Below are 12940 nucleotides of genomic sequence, written 5' to 3'. Positions count from 1 at the left end.
CTGTCTGTGCACTGAGTCAAGAGTTCTCTTTTTCTTTAACTCAGAGCGGGGATGGTCCCCAGCCGCAGCTGTCCCTCCATAACCCACGGCCCAAGGCTGAGCAGTGTCCCCAGGACCCGCAGGAGAGCTGTTCACATCTCCATCATGGAAGGTGAGCCCGAGCTCTGGAGGTGACCCAGGGTCCCTCCACGTTGCAGGCTTTCACTTATGTTCCAGATCTGATACCCGGTCTCTACAGCCTAAAGGATCAAGGTGGGTGAGACAGTTCACCAGGAAATGAAAACCCGTTTGCATGGTCCTGAAGCATTCCAGTAGCTGCCACCACCTTCTCCTTTTGTAGAAATCTGTCCTCTTGGTGGAGGCAGGAAGAAAGACAAAGTCTATGTATCTTCACCAAACCAGACACCCCAGTAGCTGAGGCTGATACCCCTCTAGTCTCTGGACTGTTAATACCGTGAGGAAACTCTAGGACTCTTGCTCTCAGCTGTGGTTACTGACCTGGGTTGCCCCACAGGCCTGATACGGGTATGAAGTTGAGTGCTTTCCTCCCTGAAGATGACGTTTTGTAGGCCTCAGAAGGTCTTGAGGACCAGGACACAGAATATGACTGCTTCATACCTCTCTGTCCTGGAGGCTGGGGAGGGAAGGCCCTCTGCCCTTTCTGTGGGAATGCTGTTTGTTAATGAAAATGGAGAATCCCTTAGGTTAGGAGGGACATTGTTCTGCTGCTCCTCTGGGAGGATCCCTGGCTTGTGCTTAAAATTTAATGATGTGTCAGTGTCAACTGCCTTAATTACGGGAGTACCACAGTGCTCCGTTTATAAAACTCCATGGGGCTGTGAAGAAGCTGGTGTATGTGCAAGTACTTTTCTTTATTATTTTATGATTTTTGGTGGCACCAGGTCTTCCTTGTTGCATGCAGGCTTTTTCCAGTTGTGGCAGTGCTCGAGCACCTCCGTGTGGTGGTCTCCTGTTGTGGAGCACAGGTTTAGTTGCTCTGAGGAGCGAACCCATGGCCCCTGCGTTGGCAGGCGGATTCTCAAGCACTGGACCACCAGGGAAGCCCCTGTGCAAGTACTTTAAAGAGATGAAAGCACTGACTGGGCAGTAGCAAGCACAGTGCAGAGAGCCCTGGGTCCGGAGATAAAGATGAGGTCAGCACGGGAGCTCTGCCGTGCATGTTCTGGGGCAGCTTGCTAACCTCTCTGAGGCTGTCGACCCCACTGTAGAGGGGGGACGGGTGTCGGGGGTGGGGTGGCCTTGTAAACTGCCAAGCATAACTGTGACGCAAGGTATGGACTGCTGAGTTCTGGCTGTCATCGGACACTGCCCCCGGGTTTTCCCTCCTATCTGACTCTTTAGTGGAGAACTGAGCCTGGCTCTCTTATTCTGGGATGTGCATCTCAGGAAAGTGGAATGTCCCCTCATCTTTTGAGGATACATATCTTCCTCCCCTCTCTGAGGCCCTTCTTGCCATCAGGTCCATCCCAGGACTCCTGCAGGAAGTCGGGACAGCCGTCCTCCCAGAGAGAAGGGCACCCCCAGGGGGAGCTGGCACTAATACAGGTATCACAGAGCAGCCTCGGGCATTACTGCTCCCCAGCATAGGGAAGAATATCAAGAAAACCAGCATTCCCAGAAGAGGGAAGACTGGGGCCATCCAGGTGGAGACAGAAGTCAGCAGGAGTAGCTGCAAGCAGGGTTAGCAACACCCCAGGGGTGGGGACACTGTTCTCAAGCTTCCCCAAGACGAGCAATGGGGCTGCCTTGGCTCCCAGCCAGCGCTGGCTCTGCCTTCAGCCTCCTCCCATCATAGCAGCAGCTCCTCAACATCCAAAAGTCACCTGTGCTTGCAGAATGGCCAAGGAGGATGCAGAGGGCCGTTAGAGCAGAGTACCCCCTCGCCCCGCAGGGCCAGGGCCTGGCCTCAGAACTTGAAACCTGGCCGATGATAGCCCAGCAGGCCTCCGTCCCAGTGCTTCTCCCCAAGCCACCCTGCTCCTCACACCTCGGGGCCCATTTAGACCCAGGAGGGAGTAGGCAGCTCAGAACTGCCCCAGTGGGAATAAACTCACGGGCAGAATGAAAGTCAGGGTGAGAAGAGGCAGATGGACATCTGCCTTGGAAAAAAGACAAGACTCGAGCAGTTAAGTGGCTCTTACCAGTGCGTGCTTAGTTGCTTCAGTCGTGTCTGACTCTCTGCGACCCTATGGACCATGGCCTGCCAGGCTCCTCTGTCCATGGGGTTCTCCAGGCAAGAGTACTGGAGTGGGTTGCCATTTCCTTCTCCAGAGGATCCTCCTGACCCAGGGATCAAACCCACGTCTCTCATGTCTCCTGCACTTGCACTGGTTCTTTACCACCTGGAAGCCCAGAAAGTAAATGGCTTCTTAAACAGAGTCGAAAAGAGGTATGTGCCATGTGCTTAGTCACTCATTGACATCTGACTCTTTGCAACCCCATGGACTAGCGCCCGACCCAGGGATCGAACCCACATCTCATGTTTCCTGCACTGGCAGGCAGATTCTTTACCACTGTGCCACCTAGGAAGTACAGGGGTCAGGAAGCCTAGTGAAATAAAGAATGGATCATTTCAGGAGGAGAGAGTTCAGCTGCATCATCTCTGAGGGGAGGTTTTGCCTTTAAAGCACCTAACACGGCTGATCCCCACTGTCCACCCAACCAGGCAGGGAAGGGTGGGAGGGATGTGATGGGGGCCTCAGAGGAAGGGCAAAAACCATCACAACTCCCAGGAAGTTATGGGCATTTGAAATGGGTTCATGCTCCATCAGGGGTCGTCCTTCCTGCAGTCCATACACCATAGAAATTGTTATCACAGAAACCTGCCTTTTCCAGGGGAAAGCTTTGTTTTTCTCCAAAAATGGGGGTAAACTGCAAAAACGTTAACATAACATTACAGTTTGAATGAAACCATGTAATCTCACTGAACTTTAAACAGAAGCGTGCACTGGTTGGCCCTGCCCTCTGCTCTCAGGGATGCCAAGATAACACGTTAGCACAGGCCTGACCCAGAGAGGTCACTCAGGTATGTCCGTTCCCATCACTCACTGTACCCCCGGGGGCACCAGTCAGCAACCAGACTGCACAGAGCCCAGCAGAGGAGAGGGCCCATTTCCAGCCACAGAGCCCCTCCTCCCCCATCAGAGCCTCACACCACAAGGCCCCCTGCCTCTGTGGCTTCACATCCTGGGTTTTCTGGGGGCAGTCCCGCTTCCTCTCCCCTCTGGCATCACCCCTATCCACTTGGTCCCTAACCCTCTGAGAGGCCTGGGGCCCTGATAACGGGCCTCAGGGAACCAGCTCTACGGGCTGGGAAAACATTACTTTTTATGGGTCTAAGTGCTTCCAACTGAATCCAGGGCCCTGATAAGCTTGGCCTCTCAGAGTCGCTCTGCTGTCTCCAGCACTGGAGGCACTGTGAAGGGGCTGCCGTGGCGTGTGACCAGTGAAAAAGCCTGCGTCCCTGGCTGGGTTTCCATCCGTGCCCCCTGCACCTTCTCTTCCTGGCCGGTCCCATGAGGAGACCAGCTGGTTTCCACTGAAGACGTGCCTGCCTTCCTGGGCCACCATGGGGAAGAGCCTGATTAAGATTCACACACGAGTCCGAGTTCAGCTCCGGCTGACTAATCACTGCCTCCGGCCCCTGAGCGTGCGCATCCTGAGGCTGGGGCCCCGGCTTCAGGGGAGGCTCCTGACCGCTGTGCCCCCCAGCCCACCGGGAGCGAACTCCAGGCAAGGCGATCAGCTGGAGCGCCTCCAAGGTAAAGAGACACCCTCTATCTTGCTGTGCCGCCCACCTGAGCCATCCCAGTACTACAGGTTTGAGGCGAGTGATGATTTGTACTGAAACCTGCAGCTCTGTACAGGACTGAGGTGGCATAGGAGTGGTGATTTAAGATCACCTTACAGGTGGGTCTGAGAGTGGGTTGCCATTCCCTTCTCCAGGGAGCGAACCTGGGCCTCCTGCATTGCAGGTGAAATCTTTACCGTCTGAGCCACCAGGCAAGCCTGCTGTTGGGGGAATAGAAGACTAATATTTGCTGAATAATTCTGTCTGTCGGACGCTGTCCTTAGGGGAAAAACGCATGTGTAGCCAGCATCTTGCTTACTGAGAGCACCAACGACTCACAATGATGTGGCTTCTGCAGTCCCTCCGATTGTGCTTTCTCCTGTCATGGCCTTTGCCTCTCACCTCCCCCAGCAAGCTCAGAGCTGAACTGTAGGCCAAGCTGAGATTGCAGTGAAGTGGCTTCTGGCAGCTAATCTGGTCATATGCTGGAAAGTCTGCCATCAAAGCTGTCCTTGTGAGGTGCAGGCCCCAGAGAACAGACAGCCACAGAGGGTTTGGGAAGGAGCTGAGCCAGCACCATGCGCAGTCAGGGCCTGAAGAGGCTTCTGTTCATCAGGAACCCCCTTCACACTCGCAGGCACATGTTTCTCCTGTTACACGTGCAGCGGGGGCAGAAGGGAGGAACCGAGAGCAGAGGAGCATCGAAGGCACTGCAACAAGGGACAGGCACTTAATTTTACCTTCTTTCATGACGGTTTCTTGGGCAACTTAAATCTAAGGCAGGTGCAGGCTGTTCACTTAATTCATCCTGGCCCGCTGTTCCGCTCCCCGGAATCCAGCTGGATGGTCGTCAGCACCGGGGAGTGAAAGATGCTAGGACGCTACCATCGCCTTTGCCAGTAACAACCAACCACATGACTCTGGCAAGTTCTGTAACCACTTGCCCTCTCTACTTCATGAATGCTGAAAGATGAAAGTGCTTTGAAATGTTTAAAACATTACACAGATTTAAGAGTCTAGAGCGTAGGGACAAGAAATACAGCCAGGACCATGAAGCTTCTGAAAGCAGGAGCTGAGAGCTGTGGCAAGTACACTAATGGTGATGTGATGGGGAGCAGAGGCGGAGAACGGGGGGCTGCCGTCTCCCCCACCCACTCGTTTGTTCCTCTGGAGAACCTGTAACTGTGGATATGCTGAGAACGGCTAAAGCAGCCTGGGCAGGCAGGCGGCCTGGCTGCAACTGGCTACCCTACAAGGAAGCTAACGAAGATGAGACACACTGCTTCTGAAAGGTGACTGGCACCTTTTAAAAGAAGCTAACCCTGAGCCAGAAAACTCCCTAAGCAGCCCTGGTTAGGTCAGATCTTTACTACCTGGAAATCTGGTTCAGTCTTGGGCAGTCAGGGTCAATTTCAGAGCAACAGAAAGGGACAAGGTTCTCAACGTGGACCACAAAAGTAGGGAGAGCCACTCCAGCACCACCAGTATGTACAGGAGTGGGAAATGCAGACACTGAATCTGAAACAAGGAGCCTTTTTCTTGGGAGCACGGTGACAGGGGCCACACTCGGCCAGTCTGAGTCCACATCCTCAGGCCTGGGTGGCGGCTGTTTGGTTGAGGGAAGTAACCAGTTCCTGTTTTTCCCTACCAGAGCTTGAGCTCTGGAAAGACAGAAATGTTCTAAGAGAATAATGAGCGGTTTTAGGGCCAGAAGACCCTCCTCCTAACAAACGTTAAGAGAATTTCCCACTGGTCCTCTTCTCGGAGACCACTCTGTACTCCGGGCTGACAGCTCCCCTGGTTTTACCTATTCTGGACCCGGCTCAATTGAAGGTGAAAAGAGAGGGCGAGCACTTAGGAAGAGCAGGTTGGGTCTTCACCCCACTCTAGGTCAGTACAGCTAAAAGTGGAGGCTGAAGAGACTGACAGCAACTGCAGAAGTCCAAAAGATGAGCTCACGAGTTCAAGGAGCAGTGTGTTCGGGTGTCAGGAGGACACTCAGCTCCAGACTAGGTAACTGATGAGGCCCCGTTGGGCAAAACAGTCTCCCCTTCATTCCTGCCTCTCAAGACCCTCAGCTCCCTGAACCAAGACCCCCCCTCTGGGTCAGAGATACTTTGCAATTCTCTTTCAGGTTGGGCTGAGCCAGGACACCAAAGGCAGGAAAGGCAGAATCTGTAATGAATATGGCCAAAACTATAAGCAAAGAAAAAAAACAAAACAGAAACTTACAACCAGTGACACCCTGATTCCTGCTGCTTCTCTGGTCCTATTCTTGATGCGCAGGGTTGGCAGCGGCTGGTCACGTGGGGCTGCAGAGGGCATTCCTAAGACTTCAGCGACCAAACAGAACAGGGCTGCCTCCACCAGACAAAGTGTGCGCCAGTACACAGAAGCCTGCTCACTTCCCCTTTGTCTTTCCAGGCCTCGAGTCCCTGCGGGACAGTGCCCACTCCACCCCGGTACGTGCCTCCTCCCACGGGGACACGTTCCTGCCTCACGTGAGAAGCAGCCGGGCAGACAGCAACGAGCGAGTCGCCGTGATTGCGGACGAGGCTTACAGCCCTGCGGACAGCGTGCTGCCCACCCCTGTGGCTGAGCACAGCCTGGAGCTGATGCTGCTCTCCCGGCAGATCAATGGGGCGACCTGCAGCATCGAGGAGGAGAAGGAGTCTGAGGCCAGCACCCCGACTGCTGCCGAGCTGGAGGCCCTCGGGGGCGAGCTGAGGGCCCTGTGTCAGGGTCACAGCAGGCCGGAGGAGGAACAGGTGAATAAGTTTGTTTTAAGTGTCCTCCGTTTGCTCCTTGTGACCATGGGACTCCTCTTTGTTTTGCTCCTCCTCCTGATCATCCTTACTGAGTCTGACCTTGACATTGCCTTTTTCCGCGATATCCGCCAGACCCCCGAGTTTGAACAATTCCACTATCAATACTTTTGTCCCCTCAGGCGATGGTTTGCCTGCAAAATCCGCTCAGTGGTGAGCCTGCTCATTGACACCTGAGAAGGCATGAATCCTCCCAATAACTAGCCAGGTGGACCAAGGAGCCCGGCTACCCATTCCCAGCAATGGGGCCCATCGCGGAACCATCGGCACATGTTCCAAGTCCTCCTCTCATGACTCAGAAAGTCCACAGCCTAGGAGGGTCGTTTCCTAGAAGAAGAAAGGGGATAGGCACACGCCTTGTCTAAACTAACTGGGAAAACTCATTTCCTTCAGAGGTTCTCTCAAGAAAGGCTCAGCAACTCCGTTTATCATCCTCCCAATTTGCAGGAAAATTTTTGGTTCTGGATTTTGATTTTTCATAGATGTGTATTATTTTGAAGATATCAAAAATAATTTATTTTGTTATTACTGATTCTCACAGTAGTGTCACCCAGCAGACGAGACACTAGTTGAAGACTAGAGGGCTGTTGTCTTCTGTTTACTGCAGGAGCTTCCCTGCAGGGGCCCCAGCAGACACATCACTGCAGCCTCAGCGGGGCAGGTCAGGGGCCTGGACAATGGGGGCTGTCTAGGTTTTCTTCCCAGACAGAGCTTTAAAAAAAAAAAAGTAAACATCCATGTAGAACAATTAAATGGAAAGTTGCTTCTTATGACGGTCTGAGTTGGATTTTCTTTTCATTTCTTTCAAATCTGAGCAGAGTGGGCATCTGAAACGACCACTGCTACAGCAGCAGCAGCAGGGGTAGGGTAAGTCTGTCCCCTTAGACTAGATCCTAGGGAGCATCACCATGAGTTCTGTATCATGAACTTAGACTCCTGTGACTTTTTTCTAAGGACCTCAAGACTTTTACAGTGCTCCAGAAGCAATAGGTAAATTCAGTGGTGCCAGGGGTAGACAGCACTGTCAGACGCTGGACTAAGTACAGTTAACAGAAACCAGAGCTAAGGTACCGGAGAGACTGTTGAGATCACACAGCAGTACTTATTTTGTACACCCCTCTCCCTCTAGAAAAGACTATTTCAATTTATATTTTAACAAACAAAATATTATTTTCTTATCAATTCACCTTTTGTTTTTACTTTATGGAGTAAGAAAAATAGAGCCTGATGAACTTAAAAGATGCAAGAAAGAAACTGATCCTGAGAATGAAAAGCTTCAGAAAATAGAATTCCAAGATCAACCAAAACAGCCTTGGAAGGGACCAGGAAAAGAATCTCTTTAAATAAGAGTTCTAACAGATGCCTCCAAAAGAAGGTGAACGTGGCAGAGACCAACACTTAGCTGTAGAAACACTGCCCCCTAGGGCCATCCTCTGCACCAGGAAGATGAAAGCTGTAGGAAAACGCTGGCTGTCCTGGCTGAGAGCCGTGGAAGCAGGCGGAAGCGTGAAGGGTGAGTGGGGTCCGTGGCCCAAGCTCCGCAACACTTACAGCCGCTCACACACAAGAACTTGTTTTCATCTCAGGGAGAGATTTCCAAGTCATGTGGGGCTGGAGGACGTGGGTAGGATGGTCCGTGGACAGATTCCTGGGGCGCGCAGGGCAGAGAGAGTCGTGTGCAGGTCTGCCTTGCCCTAGTGTGTCCTCTGAGGTGGCAGAACCATATCCACGTACAGAATACAACAGCCATGGAATAGTTCCTTTTTAAGATGGGCACTGCGAAATTTTAAATGCCCTTTTATCTAGATCAAGGGTCGGCAAACTTCTTCTGTGAAGTGCCAGGTAGTAAATATTTTTAAATTTTAGGTTTTGAAGGCCGTACTCTGTGGCAACTACTCCACTCTGCTGTCCGAGTTCAAAAACAGCCACAGGTAATGTATTGGAACAGAGCCTTGCTCCTTTATGCAGTTTTTATTTATAAAAACAGATGGTGAGCTGAATTTGGCCCACAGGCCAGAATTTGCCAACCTCGATCTAGACAACAGAACTGTTTCTTACCAGTGTGTGAGCAGGAGGGCCAGCTCTGCTGTGATTCCTGACAGGTAAAGATCCAGGATCATTTCCTAGTAGAGGCGCTGGGCTGGCTTGTTTAAAGGGTGCTCAAACAACCAACCAGCAAAGAGATGCCTGATGCCACGATGAGCAAGATCAAGTACTGTAATGCTAATACGCAGCCAGAATCGAAGCCTAGAAGAGGAGGGCCTGTCTAGTCATTTCCATACCAGCAACAATTTGGGCAGAATTACAAACATCTGTTTTCCAAGTGACAAGACAAAACCTGAGGGAGATCCTAGTCAAGATTAGGGATCACTCAGAACCAGATAGCCACTGCCACTTGTCATCTACACAGGAAAGGCTTTACTAGCAGAGGACCTGAGTGAAAAGCAGACTCAAAGAGGACAAGGCTGTCAGGAGACTCGGGGCTGTTTTACCCTGGATATCTACTGTCTTATGCAACATAGCAGATTACCTTTTAGTGTAGTGTTCCTACCTCAGTCTGTAGAATACGGTGTTTCTATGCAGTGAGTGAGAGCCTGAACTCTGACCTTTCATATTCACATTAACGAAAGATGCAGTATTCCGTATCTTGGTATGTTACTTGTATCTAGAGTTCCAACGGTACAATAGTCCACACGACTTCCAACAGCGGGATCTGCTCTCTGAACAGAAACTTGTGGGTTATTTTTTTTCCAGAGCTTATCCTACCTACAAAATACAGATAGAAAAGTCTCCTTCGATTTGCTTTTCACATAATGCTTGAATAACAAACCTCCTCTGTTGGTGACTAGTCTTTTTTGCTATCTCCCCCATCATTAAAAGTTGTTCACGTTTTTTTAACCTAGTTTTACTGTGTTCCACTGTGTCTATTTTCTCTCAAAATTAGTTTGATCTCATTGTAGAAAAAGCAATGGTTTCCATAGCTTCATCTATCAGAGGAAATAAAACTCTTACTGAAGAACAGTGTACTGCATCTTTAAGCAGTAGAAGGTAAACTACCTGCAAATGTGAATTTCTTAGTTTCATTAAAATATATATATATATATATAGTTGTTAACCTTTCGTGTGCCAAAAATTCTAAGTTACATTTTCCTTCAAAGCAATGTACTTTTTTCTACATATGCAGTATGTAGTTAGCATAAAATCACTGGTGCCATGAAAATTATTTTTAAACTTAAATAAATATTTAAATATCATAGAAGAGAGTGGACTCTTTCTTTTTTTCTTTTTAACTGGCAGCCGGTCTCACTTTCTCCTCCTTAAAGTTAACAGCCCATAGATAAAAGGACACCAGTGGGGTTTACACAGCTGACTGCTGTCTGTGACGGAAATTATTTAAAAGAATCACTTTGCTTAGAGTCACCTATTATCTTTACTTCTCCCCTCTCCCCCCACCCGATAAATACTATTAAGAACTTAGGGACAAATGTATACCCATGGCTGATTCATGTTGAGGTTTGATAGAAAGCAACAAAATTCTGTACCAGTGATTATCCTTCATTTAAAAAATAAATTTTTTTTAAAAAGAACTTAGAAGCTATAAGTGTGGAATGATTTTAAATATGAATTGGACCTCGTTTTTCTGATGAGGAAAAAACAAATTATTTCCCCAAGGTTACACAGTCTTAGAGACCAGAGGAGAACCTAGATGGTCCAACTTCTGAACTGGTATTAAGCCTGGAGTAAGAAACAGTGTCAGACTTTATTTTGGGGGGCTCCAAAATCACTGCAGATGGTGACTGCAGCCATGAAATTAAAAGACGCTTACTCCTTGGAAGGAAAGTTGTGACCAACCTAGATAACATATTTAAAAGCAGAGACATTACTTTGCCAATAAAGGTCCGTCTAGTCAAGGCTATGATTTTTCCAGTAGTCATGTATGGATGTGAAAGTTGGACTGTGAAGAAAGCTGAGCGCTGAAGAATTAATGCTTTTGAACTGTGGTGTTGGAGAAGACTCTTGAGGGTCCCTTGGACTGCAAGGAGATCCAACCAGTCCATTCTAAAGGAGATCAGTCCTGAGTGTTCTTTGGAAGGAATGATGCTAAAGCTGAAACTCCAGTACTTTGGCCACCTCATGAGAAGAGCTGACTCATTGGAAAAGACTCTGATGCTGGGAGGAATTGGGGGCAGGGGGAGAAGGGGACGACAGAGGATGAGATGGCTGGATGGCATCAATGACTCGATGGACATGAGTTTGGGTGAACTCCGGGAGTTGGTGATGGATGGGGAGGCCTGGCGTGCTGCGATTCATGGGGTCGCAAAGAGTCAGACTCGACTGAGCGACTCAACTGAACTGAAGAAAAAGAACAGAAAACACCTCCTATAGAGGGAACAGGATGACCTCACCACCACAGTGACAAACCTCGTGCTCACAAGTACTTTCAGCATCCATTCCTTTAACACTATCTCATCTCAGTCTGTAACCACTCTATGACTACAGGCTTGGTAACGGTCTTCTAAATTCCATGAGCATAAAAGGTGAAACTAAGGTCCACTGTGCTACTTATTACCCAGTCTTGTTTTCAATTCTACCTGTCCTCCAACCCTCCATTCTGCCACCAGATCATCTTCCGAAAGCAGTTACCTCCACATTTTAAGAGATTCCTATTAGCTTTAAAATGATATCCAGTGTTCTGTCCCCAGTAAAGTTTTTTTTCTTTTTTCCTAATCAACAAAAATCTTTGCTTAAAGTGAGCTGAAGAGGAAAAAGCATGAGAACCACTGGATGAGAGTGGTTTCCCATGACGCTACAGATTCACAGCTGCCGCCCTTCTTGGATAACTGACGAGGACTCAACTGTGTGCACATCCTTTCTATTTTTTCCTTCAAGTTTGATACAGAAGGCGCTTCTCTGCCCTCCTCCTCGTCCCCTGTACACTGGCTGAAAATACTTAAATCTCTGAACCACAGCCCTAAAGCTCTCTGCTTTCCTGGAGAAGTGCCTTTGCAAAGTCTTCTCTGTGGAAAGGTAACTCAAAAGCCAGAATACTAAAACAGGTCTTAAGCAAGTAAGATTCTATCAGTCCCTAATCATTTGCAGTTTCTCTTAGTCTGACCAAGTCTCCATTCACCCCAAACGAGATCATCTTCTTCCTCCTCAATGTCACATTAAAAAAAAAAAAGTCAGGCATCTCAAAGAAAATAACACCAGTAGAATTCAGAGCTTACACGGTTATGAGATATTATAAAGGCCAACTAACACAAAAGGTTTATCCAGGAAGGAGATAGTGCAAACATAACACACACATAATTACAGAAGCCACATGACTTTAAGCAAGTCTCTGGGAAAAGTGCCTTTCACAACCGAGTACAGTTTAAGGATGTCATAAGGGAGACAATTGTCCTTTATGTGCTTCCTAGATTTAAACAACTGTTTCACTGTAGAGCTTACCATGAAGAAACAAGCCCCCTACTCACTCTCCCTCCTACACTGCCTCAAGAAGAGAGAACTCTTGAATGGACATAAATAGCACAGCTTATGAAGCTACAATGGCAAGAGACCACAAAAGTGAGAAACATCAAGAATCTTCTAACATTTATAGTAGAAGCCAGGCAATTACCACGAAGTATTCAAGGCTTAAATGACAGTACTAATTTGATTAAGAGTAGTTTCACAACATGTTAAGAAAAAGAACAGTTCCCACAGAACCGGCCACGACTAGACCCCATAAAATTAAGTGGTGTGGAAAAGGGAAAGGGAGCCTAGAGTCTTCCTTTAACTATTTCCAGAGCAGTTTATAACATACCTCGACCTCACACAGGGCTTCCCAGGGGGCGCCAATGCGGGAGACATAAGAGGTGCGAGTTCTAGTTCGATCCCTGGGTCAGGAAGATCCGCTGGAGGAGAAAATGGCACCCCACTCCAGTATTCTTGCTGAGAGAATCCCATGGACAGAGGCGCCTGGAGGCCACAGTCCACGGGGTCACAAAGAGTCGGACAGAACTGAGCAGTTAAGCACGTGCACCTGTGCAACTTCACACAGCCTTATTGTGCATTTCATAAATTCGTATTTCCACCTTGCTTATCAATTCCTGTATTCCAGCACCAAGAAAACAAGAGAAACCCTATTCCTTATAAATACCACCACCTTTTAATAAGCTTCGAAATCTGTTTAGTCTTTAGTTACAGAGAAGGAAATTATTTAAGCAAAACGTTGGAGGAACTTCCCTGGTGGCCCAGTGGTTAAGACACTGTGCTCTCAATGCAGGGGTCCAGGCTCAATCCCTGGCCAGGGAACTGGATC

General features: G+C 48.9%; 1 protein-coding gene and 1 non-coding gene across 6 annotated transcripts in view; both read left to right on the top strand.

Moving 5' to 3' along the window:
* Positions 1-9890, top strand: part of FRMD5 (FERM domain containing 5) — a 325536-nt gene extending 315646 nt beyond the window's left edge. For 4 of the 5 annotated variants that reach the window (XM_042235374.2, XM_027957325.3, XM_060401885.1 and 1 more), the window contains 2 exons: positions 45-151; positions 6236-9890. In XM_042235374.2, the coding sequence (XP_042091308.1) occupies positions 45-151; positions 6236-6813 (685 nt within the window). In that variant the 3' untranslated portion in view covers positions 6814-9890. The remainder of the gene's footprint in view (positions 1-44; positions 152-6235) is intronic. The other variant, XM_027957326.3, reaches the window with a different exon arrangement.
* Positions 9891-12861: 2971 nt separating this feature from the next.
* Positions 12862-12933, top strand: TRNAE-CUC (transfer RNA glutamic acid (anticodon CUC)). Its single transcript has one exon. It is a non-coding gene; the product is annotated as a tRNA-Glu (tRNA).
* The last annotated feature ends 7 nt before the right edge of the window (positions 12934-12940 follow it).

Source organism: Ovis aries, chromosome 18 (genome assembly GCF_016772045.2).
Source record: "Ovis aries strain OAR_USU_Benz2616 breed Rambouillet chromosome 18, ARS-UI_Ramb_v3.0, whole genome shotgun sequence".
NCBI classification, from domain to species: domain Eukaryota; kingdom Metazoa; phylum Chordata; class Mammalia; order Artiodactyla; family Bovidae; genus Ovis; species Ovis aries.
The sequence above is the reverse complement of the archived record's forward strand: the minus strand, read 5'-3'. Positions and strand labels throughout refer to the sequence as shown.